We start from the raw sequence: 20,700 nt of genomic DNA, 5'->3' as shown, positions 1-20,700 counted from the left end.
TCAAATTGGTAGTGAGGCCTGGCAAACATGTTCAAATTTGAGAAACCAGTAGACTAGAGAGGGTGGTTTTCCCATTTAAAAAAAAAAAAAAAAAGGTGTTTAAGTTCCTGCTATCTATTCCCAAAGGTGGATGAGATGACACATTTTGAAAGATAAAAGGTGCAAGAATGGCATTTTTTTTGTATTGTGCATTCTCTTTTCTGTGCTTTTAGAGCTTCCTTTCCCACTGAGAAGCTGCTATGAAGTATGCATCATGTTGGGAAGTCCTCCCGACAGTGATAGCGAAGATTGAGAACCAGTGTCAAACCAACATTGAAGATTTGGATATTATTTTCTACCCCAAGTTTAGTTTCTCCTCTTTAGTGCATGAGGGAAACTTTCAGGCTACTTCCAGGTTGGAAATGTTTAAGGCAGGAAGTTATTATTATCCTCAAACCCAGTGGTTGACAAGTTTTTAAAAGCCCCTTTCCTCTTGATTCACACCAAGTCAACCCTCTACTTTCACTCCCCACCCATGTTTAATATTAAGCATTTAATTATCTTAATATTAATTTTGTTGTTAATTTTAAGTAAAATGAAGCTATGTATCTTAATTAAAATCTAATGCTTTCATGATCTGAGGGGGAAAAAAAAAAGCCTGTAGTGACACACTGGAAATGCTTTGTAATCAGTATATTAAGGAGACATTCATACATTTCAAGAATTGCTTAAATTCTGATATCCAGATTTAAGCATGTGAACATATGATGACTTTAAACATACAGTTAAAGCTATTCATCATATTTGCTAGACTACCAACATCAAAAATTACAGTTACTTTGGAGCATAAGGCAAATCAAATGGTTTAAGTCTGTAACATACCTAAGGAACACCTTCCTATATTATACATGCAAACTACTTTTCCATGTATAGGTCTCTTCATTTTAATTTCTATGTTATCCAGCTCTGGATTTCACTACCAGGGCTTTTCATGGTCCAAAGAGAAGGGAAAAATGTAACCAGGACTGGTCAACACAGTTTTGTATATATGTGTATGTATATATATATATATATATATATTTTAAAAGATGGCACAATAGAAGGGAATGCAATTCTACAAGTGCAAGCCCTTAAGAAGCAGCATATGATAAACCCCATCTTTTGAAAGGTATCATTTCTTTCACTGATACCAGAAGCAAAATTATACATTATGTCACCTTCAAATAAGCTGAGGCAATAGAATGCAGAGTCATCACAAGAGTCCCACTTAATACAAATAACTAGACAGACCAACACTCCTCTACAAATTAAGTTTTCTTTTTCTGATTGCAAGTTAAATACAGAGTTTTAATTTTATAGCTTAACAATGAAGGGTCATACACCGAAATCAACACATATACCTAGTATTTCAGTCTAAGTTTGTCCACATACACAGCTGAAATCAATTACAAGCCTAACAGATGCTAGGGGAACTTTTTTAAAAGTAGTCTTTACAGGTATTAAACAACTTCTTGCACACTGAAGTCATCATACATACAGGGCAAAGTCAGAGCTTTTATATTTGCGTTTATTCTTCATTTAACTTTTAAAACACTACTATAATTGAATATTAAAACAAAAACAATAGCAAGTAGTGAGCATATTATGATTATAGTCCTTCACTCATTCACTACTGCATATAAAATGCCTGCAGTGAGTGTTATTCACTGGCCCCATTAAGAGGTTTGACACTGAACACCACCTCTGGGATGATGTTCATCATCCTCATATGCTTCTCCATTATAATGGCGCCGTCTTTCCTGATTTGGATCAAAGTCCACCAGTTCTACCTGATCCATTTCATCAGTCTCTTCCACTTCCTTCCTCTCAGGTAGGAGTTTTTCCAGCAAAGAGAGTTTGTCAGGAGACAGAAAGCCATTTTCAGGAAAGTTTACCTATAAAAAGAAATTTCTGTTAACTCAATTTCATTATTAGCTTCTTCAAGTATCATGGACTCATTTCCCCCAGAAAAACATTTTTTAAATGAATATGCCAAAGGTCAATACTGTGAACCCCAGTTTAAGAATTTTGACAAAAGTCAGGTCTTCTTTTGTTCTTGTTGTACTGGGATCAAACCGAGGACCCTGTGTATATTGGGCCAAGTGTTGAGCTACATACCAAACTTCTAAAGAAAAATTTGAGACAGAAGATCTAAGTTGCCCAGGCTGGGCTTGCATTTGTGATCTCCTGCCACAGTCTCATGAATTGGTGAGCATGTGCTAATACAACAAGCAAAAGCCAGGTCTTCAAAACAAAAAACGCTGGTTCTAGCACTGCTTCACTCAGCAAACAGATATTTAAAACATAAGAATCCACCCTCAGAAACATTTAATCCTTCTTAAGAGATTAACAAAGCTCTTTTGACTTTAATTCTAACCAGTGGTTAAGCTAACCATTCTCAAATACCCTAGAGTATTATAGCTTACCTTAAACTCGATGATTAGGCGACCCTTTTCATATGGTCTACGATAAATTGGCATACCTTCATTTAGCACACACTTTATATCTCCATGCTTGACAATCTGACCTAAAAACATCAAAGTCAAGTTCTAAGTATGGCTATATTTTTACATGGCAAGGAAAACAATAATGTCCTAACTGATAGGAGTTATAATTTATGAGGCAGAACAATCCTAGTCTCTTCTATTTATGACCTTATCAACCCAGGGAAGGATATATAATGGAGGAAGAAAAAATACCAGCTATCTTCAAGTGCCTCTACTTCTTAGTTATTAGATTAGGAAAACTAAAATAGGGAAAAACTCATCTAGTTACCATACCTGGATGAGAGGTGATGACTATGGTTCGATTATCAAGAGTAGATATTGGCTTCTGGAAGCCACATAATGCTTCCACCAGCTGTATGTCCATACACATGAAAAGGTCTTCTCCTCGTCTATATCAATGAAAACATGGCACATATTTACATCTTTCAAACTACCAATGATTATAAGTACCAGAGTGGGCAACTGCTTTCTTCTTTTTAAAAAATTTTTTGGGTACTAGGGATTGAACTCAGGAACACTCAACCATTGAGCTACATCCCCAGCCCTATTTTGTATTTTATTTAAGAGACAGGGTCTCACAGAGTTGCTTAGTGCCTTGCTGTTGCTGAGGCCGGCTTTGAACTCGTGATCCTCCTGCCTCAGGCTCCCAAGCCATTAGGATTATAGGCATGCACCTCGCTGCTTTCTTCTTGAACAGAAACGATGCAGTTCACATACAGTAACCCCTCCCAATCCCCCTAAAAATGGAACAGAGCTAAGAACTGGGAACAGCAGTTCCTGGACAAGGTTTTAAAATCCTTCCACACATTCTGGTAACCTGTATCACTTAACATTTAAAATAAAGTTTCTTGGAAAAGAAAAAATTCTCATAAGAATGAGGTTTAAAGAAAGCAAATACAGGGCTGGGGCTGTGGCTCAATGATAGAGCACTTGCCTGGCACTGGATTTGATCCCTAGTACCACATAAAAATCAGTAAAATAAAGGCATTGTATTCATCAACAAGTAATTAAAAAACATTTTTAAAGAAGTAAAAATAAATAAATAAATAAAAAAGTAAATAAATAAAAAGAAAGCAAATATACATCAGGAACAGAGAACATTACTTGTGTATAAATTTAAACAGACCTGGGCTGGGTCCTAGATTATTTAGGCTCTGTGAAATTAAATAATGGAGACAACAGATTTCAAGCAATAGTAAGAATTTCCTTATTGATATATGTCATCCTGAACTCATCAGCATTTCTCATTATTTTTGAGACATTTGTGAAACACCACCCCACATAATTCATTCTAAACCAGTTCTTTGAAGATGTTGTCCCAATCCTATCAGTCTCTCATGTTTCAGCGATGGATATATTTAATAATTCACTGTTAACGATTAACTTTCTTGTGTTTCAACATAAGTTCATTATAAACTCAATGTTAAATATTTTATAGCAGTAGACCTGAATTTACATACACCTGAGCCCAAACTTCTCTTTTGAGATGGTTTTAGATAGTTACACTTAAAAGCAACTCAATTTATCACTAACTCAGGATTGAAAACTGGTTAAAGGGTTATGACCTTATGACTGAGGGTAAAATTTTGCCTAGGGATGTTTCCCTCCAAGCACCCATTCATGCTCACAGAAAACATCTCCTAATTAAAATACACCTTTTAAGTTTCAGATTAGGATTTCCAGAAATAACATTCTAAGGATAAGTTCTAAGGGTAAATAAAAACAAATAAAAACAACCAAATATACAATGTCATTTAAGTATTTACCGAGTAAAAACAGCATGGTCCTTCTGATCTAATACAATGATAATATCTCCTGGTTCCAGTCCTGGCTCTTGGTCTCCTTCACCATGGAATGTTATCTTCTGTCCATCTTTCATGCCTAAAAACAAGAGAACAGCATGTACTTTTGCTGAATATCCATCCATTACTGAGGTGAGAACTACAAAATCTACTAAAACACACAGATTTGTTTATGTATACATGAAAAACAAATGCTAAAATCTTGTGGATGGTAAATTATCAGAGAAATGACTAATGACTTCTTAATCAGTTCAGTTTGCTACTAAAGAAAGCTACCAAATAGAAAACAAACTCTAGAAGCAAACAGACAAGACTTCAAAGCTCAGAGCTGCTATTTAGTGGCTGGACTACTCTGGGGAACTAAGTCACATAACCTTTCTAAGTTTCAACTTTCCCAAAGAGACACCTAACTCATTAGAGCTGTTGAGAGGATTTAAGTAAAAAATGCCTATGCTATCACATTAAGGAAAAAAAAAAAAGAAAAAAAAAAAGAAGGGGGACAGGGCCATCAAGTTACACACAAAAGTACAAAGCAACAAACTGTGCAAACTGCTCCCCACCCCAAAATACCTAGGCCAGTACCAAACTGGCAGATAGTAAACATTATAGGCAAAAAACGTTAATTACTTCCACTATAACATTTAAGAATCTTTTCCAAGAGGCTTGCATCACGGCCCAGTGGTAGAGCACTTGCCTAGCATGTGAGGCACTGGGTTTGATTCTCAGCATCCCATACAAATAAATGAATAAAATAAAGGTCCATCAACATCTTAAAAAAAAGATTTAAAACAAACCTTTTTCAAGTTATTTATATTAAGTCTAACAGTAATAAATCAACTTTCTTTTCACTATTGTACCATTTATAATAGAGTATCTAGATATAAACTAAAAATATTTAAAATGTGCAATATTGGGTCTAAGGGTATAGCTTGATCATAGAACACTTGTTCGGCACATGCATGCAAGGCTCTGGTTTCAATTCTTCAATACTACAGCAATAAAAAAACTGGGAAGGGTGAGGAGGTTTAGTGGCCAATGTCAAAAACACAGATAGGGGCCTGGGGATATAGGTCAGTTGGTAGAGTGCTTGGCTTACATGCATAAGGCTCTGGGTTCAATCCTCAGCACCATCCCCCCAAAAGGAAAAACACAGGGAAGACGATTTTCCAGCAGGATATTTTTAAAAAGATCAGTATTTTTACTGAGATTCTCCTCAACTTCTATTTCTCTCTGCCCCATATACTTTAGTTCAGTAAAGGCTATAACATCTCTAACAACTTATATAAGAAAATCTTGTTTTTTCAGATTGCACAGTAGCAGTATCTCCTAAACTAATGATTACCAAGGTCACTGAACATAAGCAATAGTGATTCCACATTTTAGAAATAAGCATATGTATGCATACATAAACATCCACTCCATACAAATGCAGTCAACAGTGCAATGGATTTCCATAGATTAATCGAGATTCCATGGTTAACCTATGATTAATATTTTATGTATTGTACTTCCACATGTTCTCCCCACGTTATTCTGAAGCAAAATTAATCCACAAATACTTCAGTATGGACTTAAACCAATACCGATCAGTACTGACAAAATTTAATAATCTGTCTTTAAACTATATAGTAGCAAAGTAATAGTCTTTTTACATCAGTAAAGCAGTTAAATTCAGCCAATTTTTCTTGGTTGTTCTCAATGTAAAGAGCACACCATTAATAGCATCATTTGCAATCAATGCTCTAAGTATATATTGCTGTGTTTAAGAGAAGACATCAAACTAAAGAGTAAAACTCAAAGCACAAACCCTATTCATCATGGGCCAGTTAAATTCATTTGTAAATCAAATTTATAAAAATACGTAAAAGTTACCTGGTTAATTAAAAATTTTTGTGAGAGGGCAGTTACCATAATTTACATGATAGACTTTATATATATATAAAATATCATTTATTTATCAATTTCTACTTCTTCCCAATAATATATATAACTATAGTTATACCTTGATTGGCCAGGGAAGCCAATATTAAAACACCACAGAAATACCAATTTCTACTTCTCCCTGATAATATATATGTATATATCTATAGTTACACCTTGATACTAGCAGGAAACTAACTGGTCCTTGATCTGCCTCAAACACCAAAATCTGAGGATGCTGAAGTCCCTTATACAATAAAATGATGTAGCATTTGCATATAATCTATGCACATCTTCCTGCACACTTAATCTTGTCTAAATTACTTGTAACATAGTACAATAAGTTGCAAATAGTTTTTGTATTACATTGTTTTAAGAAGTGATGATAAGGGGGGGAAAATCTGTACATATTCAGTACAATGAATATTGTACTGAATATATATTGTATATTGTATTGAATATACAGTCCTCAAATATTTTCAACCCAAAGTTGGCTGAATCTGCAGATGCACAAAGGATAACTTTAATGTAACTACTTAATTAATTTGAGTTGTATGTTACTATGAAAAGATGCTCATATTATCAGTTCCAGTTTGACAGATACAATATTAGTTTCATTTTATAAAAGCACTCTGAAAGAGATTAATACCATAATGTTGACTGTTTCACAGAATTACACATAACCAATTTTTCTCTGGGGTTATACATATTTCTAAAATGAACATGCATTGCTGTAATACATCTAAAATTTTAAAATAAACCAACAAAATTAAGAAAATGACAAAAATAGTTTAATCCTAAAATGCATAAATATAAAAAAAGTTACATAGTTATAACCTAGAGCCCAATAGGTAGAAACTGAGAGGGATATCATAAAACTTAAAAAGCCAAAAAACCAGAATGAGTCATCTAAATCCTTACAAATCAATTAAGAAACGGAACATTATGACAGGCATGGCAGCATACACCTACAGTGCCAGTTAGTCACAAGACTGAGGCAGGGGGATGGCTTAAGCCCAGGGGTTTGATGCCACCTGGGCAACACACTGAGATGTTTTTCAAAGAAAAGGGGGCAAAGAAAAAAAGGGAACAAAAAATTCAGCATTTTAATAATGGGGAAGAGTCAATTAAGAAGTGGACAAATAAGAACATTTAAACATGTTCTTAAGATGAATTTTAACGAGGCCATTCTTCATTTAAACCTCTTTCTCTCCTCCCAAATCCTTAAAAGTATGCATACTTTTAATCTAATAATTCTTCAAGATATTAAGAATGGGTACACAGCTTAACTGTAATTTAATTTTAAAAGGTCAAAGAATTCTGGTGCAACAGGAATTAAGTTTGCATGGAACATTATTCAATCACTTATGCCAGAAAAATGACCCTCTTTTACATTGAAGGGTTTCTGAATCTTCCTAATTAATAACAGTGCTTTTTTTTTTTTTAGATGTTGATGGACCTTTAGTTTATTCATTTATTTTCATGTGGTGCTGAGAATTGAACCAAGTGCCTCACACATGCTAGGCAAGCACTCTACCATTGTGTCACAACCCCACCTATAAAAACAGTATATTTTTAAAAATAGTATTATTAAACTTGCCATGGAACTTCCTCTAGGGATCAGAACTCACCTTTGTCAATATGAACTTCCAGAATCTTCTTCTCTCGAACTATCTTCCTTCCATTGCAGCTTTTACATCTATCTTTAGGACTGATCCGTTCCCCATGGCCCTGGCACTCCATGCACACAGACTGAATTTGCTGAACCATTCCAGGTCCTATCTGATGAATTCTTATTTGCATTCCAGTACCTCGGCAGTTGGGACAGCACTCTACTGCTCCTTTCTTACCACCTCGGCCTTAAAAGTGTTTAAAAGAAATTTATGTGTAAGTTTAGCAACAGATACAGTAATGCACATCTGTCAAGTTTTACCTATTCAGTCTTTAGCTCCATTTTCAGTTATGTAAAGGAATGTTAAAAGATCATACCTTCACATTTGTCACAAATCACATTCTTTTGCAGAGCCAGTTTTCTTGTTGCACCATTATATAAGTCTTCTAATGTTACTGAGAGCTGGTGCACAACGTTTTTACCTAGAACAAAACACTACTCATTAAAAACCCATCTAGAATGCTATTATCTTATGTTGAAGGCACTATAAAAACTGGTAAAGAATAATGAAAAATGAGCCTCATAAGGATCTATCATCAGTTGAGCACCTATTCACAGAATGTTTACCACATTATCACATGTGATCGTGGAACTGATAAAATTACAGATGAAGAAAATTGGGTCAGAGACTAACATGCCTAAGGACACAGACTATCATCTTAGAAATATGGCAATCAAAGATATTACCTCCAAATTCAAGGTTAGCTAAGTAAGCTCATTTCACAAATAATTCAAATACGTATTTCTGTGCCAATGTTTTCTTTGAAGCTTTCACTCAGGTATGACATTGAGCAACAGAGTCAATTACTTCATCCAAAATTCTTTAGCACAGTAAATTCCTACCAGTCAAGATTGGACAGGGAAGCCAATTAAGACACTACTGAAATATCAATTTCTACTTCTTCCTGATTCAGTAGGGACAGCCATTTACCACTGGGCAAGCACTGGTTGTTTTAAAGGATAAATTTATCATACCCTTCATAACTGCATTGCTCAACAGAACTTTCTGCAGTAATGGAAATGTTTTAGTTGTACTGTCCAGTATAGCAGCCACTAGTCACACGTGTTTAGTGTGATGATTACTTCAACTGAAGAATTGCATTTTCTCTTTTATCCCAAATTAATACAAATTTAAAGATCCCAAGGTGGCCTGAAGCTTCATAAGGACAGTATGACAACAGAAATGAAACCATTTTCCAATGGTTAGTTAATAAGTTTCTAGCTAATGATTCCACAAGGACTTTATCCACTGCAACAGTATTGCCTTATGCATGACTGAAAAAAGTTCTCAAACTCTTTTCTGGACAATATGCCTATTGAACATTTTAACTTCCTAAATAGAATGTGAAGCATTAACAACTATATCATTCTGCTCCTAGCTGTATCTTTGGGTTCTATTATCACAAACAGTCCATGTAGTTAGCATGCTGAAAGCCACCCTTTTCATCAACCTTTTTACAGTACTGGGGACTGAATTCAGGAACCTTCTTCTACCTCTGTGCTACACACGCAAGCCCTTCTTCAATTTGAATCAGGATCTTGCTAAGTTGCTCCTGCAGGCCTGGGGCTTGTGATGCTCCTGCCTCAGTACCCAAATATCTAGAATTACAGGAATATATCATCATTCTCAGCTCACTGTAACTTTTATGTGGAAAGTACAGGCAAGGAAAAAGTAAAAGTTTCTAGAGTTTCGTCAAGTGATAAATTTTAGGCCAATTCTTTATTTTAAAAAAGATAAAAACTACAAATACTTTTCTGTAGGACAAACCATCTAATGGTTTATTAAACAAGTGATCTGGGTTTCTAATTTTGTTTTTAGTAAACTATTAACATAATCCTCTCCTGAAGACCCGTATATAAAAACATCTGCCCTTGCTTGTATAAACTACACAGGGAATAAAGTGAGATTGTCTTCTCTTGACTGAAACACTTATTCCATGTACAGCCTACAGACCACTTTTCTGCTAAATAGTCAATGTACATATTTTGAGAAAACAAAGATAAATCAAGATTAAAAAGATAATGGGCTACACAGTCAATGAGCCTATGTTTTCAATGCTACCTCTACTGTTCCCTTTGCTATGAGCTTGAATAATTTATTTCTGACCTTTAATATCTCACCTGACTGAAAAAGGCACATACCATGGGTTCCAGGGCACAGGAACCAAGTAAGATTTGCAAAGGGTTTTAAAACTATGTTGCTATGCTTTGTTCCCTTAATTAATGTTTGGTAACCTGAGGGAGTTGGATGTATCCAACCAAGGGCTTTAAAAGCACTCATTTGTTACCACTTGATTGGCTTAGCTATTTTTAGTTACACAAAATCTCATTTATAAAATTACACCAGAAATCAGAACAAACAGAAGCAGTTTATGGGTCAATCTACAACATTATACCAACAAGTCAACAAGCATTTTAAAACGAGTGATTTCTCAAAAATTTGTTTTGATCAACAGCTACTGAAACTCGCTGCATGTAGTAGATCTTTCTTACCTCTCCTTTCTCTCTGCATCCTTCCTCCTCCTCCAAAAAACATATCAAAGATGTCCATGGGGGAGCCAAAACCACCACCTGCTCCACCCTCCTTAATTGCCTGTTCTCCTCCTTTGTCATATAATTCCCTTTTCTTGGCATCAGAGAGAACTTCATAAGCTTGAGAAATCTGTTTAAACTATTTGAGAAAAGGAGAGTCAATTTTCTTAAAAACAACAACAACAACAACAACAACAACTTTACATATCCGCAAAGAACTACTCAGATGTTCACAAATATATTACTTGCCTTTTCACCTTCATTTGGATTCTTATCAGGGTGGTACTTCAAGGCCAGTTTTCTGTAAGCCTTTTTTAATTCTTCCTGGGTGGCATTGGGTTTGACCCCCAAAACATCATAGTAAGTGGTTTCTTTCACCATTTTCTACAGCCTGAAATAAAAATGCAATTTTAATCAGCTTTCAAATGGTAGTTTTTAATTAGTAAAGTCAGGACTAGGGCACAGCAAACTGTTACTTTGTTAAAATCTGATTTTAAAAACACCACCTCCGCCAAACTTCACAGAAATGTAACAATTCCTGTGACAATTCAGCTACAAGTTCTAGGTAACTAAATGTAAGCAAAAAATCATCAAGGAATTCAAAAGCATTCTAGCAGCTGGTTCCTTCTCTCTTACACTACAGCTTCCGTAGTGTAATCTGGATTCTTCTGTTCTCCCTTCCCCCTGAGGTGGTGACAACAGTAATCAAAAGGGGCACTAATAGATTCACTCCATTGATTACATTTTCACTGTCTTTGTACACTGATAAATGCCATACACCATCCCTAAGACACTGAGGTACATGCGGTGAGGGAGGGGTTTATGGAACTGGTTCCAGAAAGCAAGCCCCCCCCCCACCGCCCAGGCACAATTATTGGGGAAGGAGGGCTTAACTGTATTTTTGTCACATTGCTTAAAACCTCCCTACTTTCACAGCCGAACCCCTCTCGCCCCTCAGGTCAGCGTAGTTAATCGTCCTTAGGTTCCCCCCTGCACTTGGCGCCGACCGTGAAGGTTTCCTTCCTTTCTCCCTCCCACCCAGGATAGAAGGGGCGGAGGGGGAAGCCCAGCCCTCAACAAAGAGAGGGAGGGGAGACAGGAGAAGCGAAAGCAGCAGCCTCGCTCGGCTCCTCCCGCAGCCCCTCGCCCCTGCCTCACTCCTGCGCGTGCGCGCAGAGTTGCCCACCCGGAGCGAGCGCGGGCGGAGGGGCGCGGGGGCGCGCACGGAGGGGAAACCCAAGGCTGCTCCTTGGAGAGCTTAGGCTGGGTGGGGGAGGCTCAAAAAAGGTCTTGGACTCTCTCCCTACGACCTGGGGATGGGTTGCCGGGGCACCACACCGGCCCTCCAAAAAATGGAATTATGGATCTAGGAACCGACAACCCTCCCGCCCACGCGGAGCCAACCGCCTCCCAACTGCGACTCCATCCGGCTTCCAGGTGCCGCCAACAGCATTAGCTAGGAGGCTGAGAAGCGCGAGGGCTGAAACTCACCGGTGAGCGGGCTGGGGCCGTTGTGAGGGAGTGGGAAGGAGCGCGTAACTGTGTGCAGCCCCGGCAGCCGCCGCTCCTCCGCCTCTCACCGAGCGTTCTGGAAAGTTCCGCCCGGCGCGCCGCAGCCGTCGTCTTTTGTAGTCGAGCTGGGGCGCGTCACTCGCCGGAAGTCCCGCCCCTTCAGCCCCTGCCGCCGCCCCGCGGTTACCCGGCAACGGCGCGGGGGCGCTCTGGCCGGGAAGGGCTGTGCCGAATGGCCTTGTGGGGAAGGGTGCAAGCCCGGGTTCCCGAGGCTCGTGGAATCTTCTGGAGTCCTTAGCTCCGCTGTGCGGGCTAGGAAGTACTGATGTCCCCAGCTGGAGCCGGTATGGCTTAGGAGCAGTGCGATTCTGAGGCAATTTGGGGTTCCAAATCAGTGGGGTCACCGTTCAGGAGGACCAGGAAGGGATCGGGTACAGGGTCCTGGAAAGGAGCTGTTTCAGAAGGGGAGCCTTTTGGAACAAAGCGCGGCACCCCGCCCCCGGCACCTCCTTCGCCCTTTTCGGCGTCTTTAATCGCTTTAGTTCTGAGCCGGGAGGTTCAAGAAACTCGCCGAGCAAGGCGGGCCTAGTCCCAGACCAAGCTCACACAGGCTTGCCTCTTGCTCTTTTCCACGCGCAGCTCAGAGCTTCATAGTTCACCAGACTGCGGGTTCCTAGACATTCGTTCTATCAGCATCCGACCTTGCAGGTTCCTGGATCTTGCTGATTGCTTTGTGTCCAGGGCAGGTATCCTGGGGCTGAACAGGGAGACGATTGGAAAACCTTGATGCAAAGAGAACTATGGATTGTGGTCAAATTTCCACCAGTTTGAGTAATAGCAATAAAGGCTGTTAACAAATTAATAATTCGACATCACTTTTAAGTCGCACCAGTCAGTTAACCAGGATTTGCAGTCTGTAAAGTGAGTCTTTAGACTTTCAAATATTATGACAGGAACATAGTGAGAAATGGAGTCTGTCTACCTTATTCAACAACACAACAAATACAGTATCTACCACCGAAGAAACTGGAGAGACAAAGTTAAAAACACCAGATTCACTTTAGACTTTAGGTTTAGACTTTAGTGTGAAGCCAAATGAGTCAAAAGAACTGAAAGAGAAACTACGATAGAGGTCAGCACAGGGGAGGTTCCTGTTTTCAGATAGATCAGGTAGAGTTTGGCTATGAAGTTGGCAATTGAGGTGAGTTTTAAAGAAGGGAGAAAGTATATGAGTAAAGGACAAGGCACAAGGGAAGACTAAAGTGGTGGTATATGTTTTTAGGAAATTGCAAGCAATTGTAGCCATAGCTAAGGGAACTGAATTGGTTCAAAGCTAGTTGGGAATACCTTCATCTCTTGGAATATCTTGACTAAGCTAAAGATTTTGAACCTCACCTTGGAAGTATCCCATGCTACCTCTTCCACCTTATCTCTTAATTTGAACTGTTTTTTCATTCACACAGAACTATCTTCAGTTTTGCAAACTACTTTTTTTTTTTTTTTTACCTCTGTGCTTTTGTTTTGCCTGACAAACACTTTAGGTGTTATCTTCTCAAGTATCACCTTTGGTATACTTTTTTTTTCCCCTTTAACACTTTTAACTGAAAGTCTAATACTGCCAGGCATCATACTAGGGCTTGGTAATATAGAAATTCTGTTTAAGTTGCTGGGTGGGGTTGCTCAGTGACTCGGGAAGCTGAGGGCAGGAAGAAGGCAAGTTGTAGGCCGGCCTCAGCAACTTAGGGGAGAACCTCTCTCAAAATAAAAAGGGCTGAGGATGTAGTTCAGTGGTAAAACACCCCTGGGTCCAATCCCCAGTACCAAGAAAAAAAAAGTCATGGTCCCTGCCTTGAAGAAACTCAGCACACAGGGAACCAGAAACATGAAGTAGTGTGATAGGTGATAATAAAAGTAAACTGTCATGTTTAGTAGAAAAGGGGAGTATTGCACCAACAAGTGCTCAGATGAACATCTGAGGCAGAGACCAGCAAGTGTGAAAAAATGAAAAATTAGTAGAGAACAATAGTTAAATATCGTCAATGGTGTTATAGTCCTAAAATTCCTACTTTTTACTATAACATGAGCTATGCATCTGTGAATCTAATGTTGGTTAAGCATATGAACCAGGAGTTTTTACAGTAAGATCACCATGTTTGGTGTTTTGTAAATGTTGCCATCATTTAGATGACCATTGTTTAGTGTTTGTTTCTCCCTCAGGAACCCAATGAAATTCCTACTACTTGAGAAAGGTGCAAATATGATTCCAACATAAAAATACCTCCTTCAGACTGCCAACATAAGACTATGATATCTGATATTGAAAATACATTTCATGTTCACAAACTCATTTATTGAGAATTCCTCATTTGAACAATACAATAAAGGTCATAAAAGTTGTTTTTTTTTTTAAAAAAAGAAAAAACATACTTTTTACTTGAACTGTGTGTGTGGAGACTGTTTTTGAAAGATTCATTGAAATATGTAAATATGTAATATGGTTACACGTGGGGTGCTGACTGGGTAGAAGTGGATGGGAGGAAGAGATTTCACAATTTACCATTGTGTAACTTCTGAATTTTTAATTCATTTGAATGTAGTGATTGTTCAAAAAATTAAAAAAGAATAACATCCTCTCTTTATTATATAAACTTTGAATTAGTAACTTGTCAACCTCACACAAAGTTAGATAATTCTTAGTTGCTTTAAAAACCATCATTAAGGCTTGGGAGGCTGAGGCAGGAGGATTGCAAGTTCAAATCCAGCCTCGGCAACTTAATGAGGCCATAAACAAATTATCGGGATTCGGTCTCAGAAACAAACAAACAAAATCCAAGCAAGGGATGTGGCTCAGCAGTTAAGTGCCCCTGGGTTCATTCCCTGGTACTACCCCCCACCCCCAAAGCTATCATTAGTGCTGGGAATGTAGCTCACTGATAAACATGTAAGCTAAGCATTCACTAAAAAGCACAAACCCCCCCAAATACCTATCATTACATATTTTAACTTTTTTCTTAATAGATTTCAATGATGTTGAAAATGTACTTATGAATATTCTTTTTCAGTAATAGAAGTTGACATTTTTAGGAAGCAAACTCAGTGGTAGATTGCTTGCCTAACATGTGAGAGTCCCAAGTTTAATCCCCAGCACTGATGTAAAGAAAAGAAAATAGAAAAACATTCTTATTTACATAAAATATAAAAACATTAGCAATAACTTTATATATGATCTTTTTTGTATAGAAGTGGGATCATATTGCCAGCCTGTAATCCCAGGGATTTGGGAGGCTGAGACAGGAGGATTGCAAGTTTAAGGCCAACCTGGGAACCTTAGGGAGACTCCCAAAAGAAAAAAATAAAAAGGGCTGGGAATGCACCTCCATGGGAAAGCACCCCTGAGTTCAATCCCCAGTACCACCAAGGAAAATCATACTACACATGATGTTTACAATTTGCCTTTTACACTTTATTGTCTTTTTATTGTTAGGATAAATAAATCTACCTTGTCTTTTTTTGAAAACTTCATAATATATAGTATGACTATTCCCATTAATGAACATTTCAGCAATTTCCAGTGTTCTACAAACACTTTGTTGTTGCAGTGCTGGGGAGTGAACCAAGGCATGCTCTACTGCTGAATTACATCCTTAGCCTTTTAAATTTTTTTTTTATTTTGAGACAAGGTCTTTCTGTGTTGCCCAGGCTGGCCTTGAACATACTCTCCTCCTGCCTTGGCTTCCTGAATCACTAGGATGACAGGCATATGCCCAGCTATATTGGCATTTTTATGTTAGGGATAGTTGATATTAGTCTGTCACACATTACAGTTATTCCCTTTAGTGTATTAGGTTTTCATTTACTGTCTAAATATATATATTTTTGGCCATTTAAAGTTTATAAGGCTAAGTAAAAGCCACATTTCACTGGGATACTTTGCAACTTTCAATAAATTGTATGGCTAGATCATAAGTGTCCATGGAGTTTAACTGGAGATGACTATAGCCATGACAGGAGCCAAGTCATAAGGGCTTGGGCACTATACTAAGAAGTTTGAATTTTATTTTAAAACTTCTGAAAGTTTTTTTTTCCTGTAGTGCTGGGGATAGAATCTTGGGCTTCTTGTATGCAAAACAAGCACTCTACCATCGAGCCCCCAGCCCAAAGTTTTTTTTTTTTTTTTTTTAATTGCTTTAAAGGTGAAAGATAGATCTGAGAATATAGCTCAGTAGTATAGCATGGGCTTAGCACGTGGAAGGCCTTGAGTTCAATCTGCAGCACTAAAAAGGAAGAGAGAAGGGTGAGGGATATAAAGAGTAATGCATTCTGTTTTAGCCTAATTTAAGAATGCACAATGCAGACAGAGTAGTAGTATTTAAAAAGAAAAAAAATTTTGGTAGTGTAGACAGACAGAATGCCTATATTTTATTTGTTTATTTTTATGTATTGCTAAGGATTGAACCCAGTGCCTCACACATGCCAGGCAGACATTCTGCCACTGAGCTACAGCCCCAACCCCAGAGTAGTATTCTTTTTAACGTCTAGCCTGATAGCTGAAAGATTTAATAGTAAACATAGGTACACTTGGTGTACTGTTTCCTTTCTTTTAAAGAAAAATTATGGGATCCCCCATGGTGGCATATGTCTCTAATCTTAGCTACTTGGGAAGATAAGGCAGGAAGATCACAAATTTGAGAATAGCCTCAGCAACTTGGTGAGATCCTATCTAAAAACAGAAAGGACTGTAGCTCAGTGGCAGAATGCTTGCCTAGTATGTTCGAGACCCTGGGCTCAATTCTTAGTATTGCCAAAAAATTATTTATTAAACTAATTATTATTGTGTTTTTATCTGGCTGTGTGGCCCAAGCTTGTAATCCCAGTGACTTGGGAGTCTAAGGTAGTAGGATCTCAAATTCTAAGCTAGCCTCAGCAATTTAATGAGGCCCTAAGCAATTTAGGAAGATCCTGTTTTTAAGAAGGTGATCCTCAGCTGAGGGCCGTGGCACATACCTGAATATCAGTGGCTCTGGAGGCTGAGACAGGAGGATCATGAGTTTAAGGCCAGCCTCCGCAAAAAGTGAGGTGCTAAGCAACTCAGTGAAACCCTGTCTCTAAATAAAATACAAAATAGAGCTGGTGATGTGGCTCAGTGGTCAAGTGCCCCTGAGTTCAATCCTTGGTATGTCCCCCCCCCCCAAAAAAAAAGATGATGCTTCTGCCTCAACCTCCTGAGTGGCTGGGATTACAGGTGTGTTCCATTGTGCCCAGCCACAAAAATGACTTTTAATATCACTGACAAATCTTAGGCACTTAGTCTGCATAAATGAAATTCCTTAATCCTATTTGGCATCATTTATTTCAATAATTCAGTTAGTGGTAATTTGTGTATATACATCGTCCAGATAATTATTTTAATTCTGCTCACTTTGCTGTCAAATATCTTCTAGGTAAAGTTGGATATTCCAGCTGAATTTCTTTCTCTGCACATAAATTCTGACACAGATGTTAATGGTTTTGTCCCATAATCTTTTTGTGAGAAAAAAATTGATGAAAGGGAACTCGTGGCAATAGCTTTAATTTACTGTAAATAATTTCTGTGGTGTTCCCTAAATCCATGCTATGACACTAATTTCTACAAGATTTTTAAAAAGTATCTTGAATTTGGCAACCACCTAATTTTGAAGATTGATGTATTATGAATAAACTCTACAACATCCTCAATGAAGCAAAGAACAGCAAACAACAACAATAACAACAACAACAACAACAACAACAAAAAACACCTCAAGCAGTGACCCCAGTGCAGTCATTTCTAATGCTTTATTTTAAAATTATTATTATTATTTTGTGGAACTGGGGAATGAACCCAAGACTTTGTGCATGCTAGGTAAGCACTGCCAGTGAGTTACAGCCTTAGTTCTTTTTTTTTTTTTTTTTTTTTGGAGAGAGAAGAGAGAGAGAGAATTTTTAAATATTATTCTTTAGTTTTTCGGTGGATACAACATCTTTACTTGTATGTGGTGCTGAGGATCAAACCCAGCACCCCGCGCCCAGGCCAGCGCGTTACTACTTGAGCCAAAGCCCCAGCCCCAGCCCCAAGCCTTAGTTCTTTTAACTTTTTGTTAAGAGAGGGTTTTGCGGGGCTGGGGATGTGGCTCAAGCTGTATCGCGCTCGCCTGGCATGCGTGTGGCCCAGGTTTGATCCTCAGCACCACATACAAACAATGATGTTGTGTCTGCCGAAAACTAAAAAAATAATATTCTCTCTCTTAAAAAAAAAAAAAGAGAGACGGTTTTGCTATGTTGCTCAGACTGACCTTGAATTTGTCCTCCTCCTGCCTTAGCCTCCAGAGTAACTGAGATTACGGGTGAATGCCCCTATACCCAATTTCTCTAATGCTTTTGACTAATTTATAAGCTCTGTTATGGTCCTACATCACCCTGTGGACACACCTTTATCTTTGCATTTATATATATATATATATATATACTGTATTATATATACTGTATTATAAACATTGAAGATAATGAAAATGCCTTCTTCCAAAAGAATTAAGAGCCACTTCCAAACACACATGCAAAAACCAAAACAAGACAACCACACATCCCAAGATGCTGTAAATTGAAAGTGTGAAGAATGAAGAAATTTAAAAGACATGGTCAGAGACAACAGAGAACCAGAGGCAAAACTAAATATGCATATAGAAATGATCTTCATATTTACTACAGCTGAGCCATGAATTTGTCTCTAAACAGACAACATCATTGGTCCTACAATTCATGATGTATGAAAATAAAAAACAGGATTGGGGATATAGCTCAGTTGAGAGAGTGCTTGCCTCACATGCACAAGGCCCTGGGTTCAATGCCCAGCACCAAAAAATAAATAAATAAATAAATAAAACAAAAACCAAACCCTATTACTCTGGAGAAGTAAAACTATTCATGGAAGTAAGATCAGATTGGAATGTCTCCCAGAAATGCCTGTGAAGAGCACATTGTGTTATATGAGGAGCAGTGTTCTTGACAGTGTTCCTGACTAGATGACCAGTTCAGAGGGATGCTTCTTACAGCCTGATGGCTGCACAACAAAAGGCAATTCACTAGGATAAAGCAATGCTTTTGAAGTGGAGAGCTGTCTTGATGATCAGGGCTTAATGTTTTATCTCGAGCACCTAGCACAGTGATTGGCAGATAGTAGGTATCAAAAAAGTGTTAATGTCTAAAGGAGAAGATCCAGTTCAAAGACTTCTTCTAGAAGACTTCTGTGATTATCAAGACCTGAAGTCCTGTTTCTACAATCTGCATCTCTTTTGTAGCTATTAAGGGAATATTTCTTTATTGATGGATTAGCTACCATTTTAATGCTAAATTTCTCATATTTTCTCCAAATATGGGAGGGAGACCAGCATTGTTTTTATGTGTGTGCCTACACACTTGCTGGTGGTGATAGAATTGAAAAGTACTGTTCTTATCCAACTGAGAGGTCAGCCTTCAGGTAACCATGAATTATATTTAGACTCCTGAATCCAGGATGTTCCTCAGAGCAAAAGCAGTTCTGGTAATGGTACCAAAGTTGGCCTTTGCTGTCAGTCTCCATGTGAGCATCAGGAAGACCCAACCACGAATCACTGAGCTAGCAGCTAATGACTCAGAGCTATTTATAGTCCTGTTGGGAGACTGGGGTTGGGCTAAGCTCACAGGATGGAATTCAGTCATTTTAGCCACTAGAGTTAGAGGCCTAGGATGGGGCCTAGTGTAAAAGTCTTTTCCAGATGGTTGTTACCAGTTCTCATCCCTGACTTTAATCTTCCTCTTGTCACTGACATCATAAAGGCTTTATGGAGCAGGAGGTTGACTCCTATATATAGCTTTCAACCTGCCTAGTCATGATAATGCCTTCATGGTGATAAGTGGTGAAGAAGATGCTGTTCTGCTATTCCTCTTCTGCTGCATAATCTTACAATCTTACAGTGCAAGGGCACTGCCAGACCTAGGACAGGAAACAGGGAAAGATAGTGTAGGAGTTAAGAGTATGATTCTGAGGGCTGAGAATGTAGCTCAGTGGTAGAATGCATGCTTAGCTTGTATGAGGTCCTGGGATTGATCCTCAAAATTAAAAAAGAATGGATTCTGGAAACAGTCTATCTGGATTTTAATCCTGGTCCTATCATAAGCATGTCTAGTTTTCCTCATCTGTAAAAAGGAAAATAAGTGCTCTATATGTGTAATAAGAATTGCAATGCATTACACTGCTGTCGTGTATTTAAAAAAATAAAACCAATAAAAGATTTTTAAAAAGGGAATAATAATAGTATCTAGCTCATTGGGTTATTGTGAAGATTAAATTAATATAATGGTTTTAGTTTAACGATAAACTGCATATACAGTTGTGGTCTCATAAGATTATATTACTTAGTAACTTCTTGGCTATCATATTTTATCCAAGTATACCCTACAATGTTTACACAATGACAAAATTGCCTAATGATGCAATTCTCAGAACATATCTCCATTGTTAAACAATGTATGAGTCTATATACAAAGTGCTTAGAACAGTATCTACATGTAATAAGCATTATATAAGTGTTTGCTAATAACAATAATGGTCATAGAAATTACTATCCTAATTCAAGCAGAGGAAATAATATCGCTAGTTAGTATAATATAATGTTGATTTATTTTTTTTCCACTGAAGTGTTCTCTACCAATGAACTACACCCCCAACTGATTAACTAAAATA

General features: G+C 38.0%; 1 protein-coding gene across 1 annotated transcript; it reads right to left on the bottom strand.

Moving 5' to 3' along the window:
* Positions 1-1,275: 1,275 nt before the first annotated feature.
* On the bottom strand, positions 1,276-12,100 carry Dnaja1 (DnaJ heat shock protein family (Hsp40) member A1). Its single transcript, XM_005326183.4, has 9 exons — positions 11,943-12,100; positions 10,701-10,842; positions 10,413-10,590; positions 8,237-8,341; positions 7,879-8,106; positions 4,292-4,406; positions 2,799-2,914; positions 2,445-2,545; positions 1,276-1,913 (listed from the first exon to the last, which is right to left on the bottom strand). The coding sequence occupies exons 2-9, from the start codon at positions 10,830-10,832 to the stop codon at positions 1,695-1,697; spliced, it is 1,194 nt and encodes a 397-aa protein (XP_005326240.1). The 5' UTR covers positions 10,833-10,842; positions 11,943-12,100; the 3' UTR covers positions 1,276-1,694.
* Between the last annotated feature and the right edge of the window lie 8,600 nt (positions 12,101-20,700).

The sequence above is a fragment of the Ictidomys tridecemlineatus genome, chromosome 4 (assembly GCF_052094955.1).
Source record: "Ictidomys tridecemlineatus isolate mIctTri1 chromosome 4, mIctTri1.hap1, whole genome shotgun sequence".
In the NCBI taxonomy this organism is placed as follows: Eukaryota; Metazoa; Chordata; class Mammalia; order Rodentia; family Sciuridae; genus Ictidomys; species Ictidomys tridecemlineatus.
This window is presented reverse-complemented; position numbering and strand designations above follow the sequence as displayed.

What these genes read in the sequence shown, in the direction of transcription:
- Dnaja1 (XM_005326183.4), bottom strand. Translation starts at nt 10,832, where the DNA reads ATGGTGAAAGAAACCACTTACTATGATGTTTTGGGGGTCAAACCCAAT. An exon ending in ATCCAAATGAAGGTGAAAAG is followed by an intron (nt 10,591 to 10,700) that starts GCAAGTAATATA and finishes TTTCTCAAATAG; the next exon opens with TTTAAACAGATTTCTCAAGC. An exon ending in GCCTAATCATCGAGTTTAAG is followed by an intron (nt 1,914 to 2,444) that starts GTAAGCTATAAT and finishes TTCTTTTTATAG; the next exon opens with GTAAACTTTCCTGAAAATGG.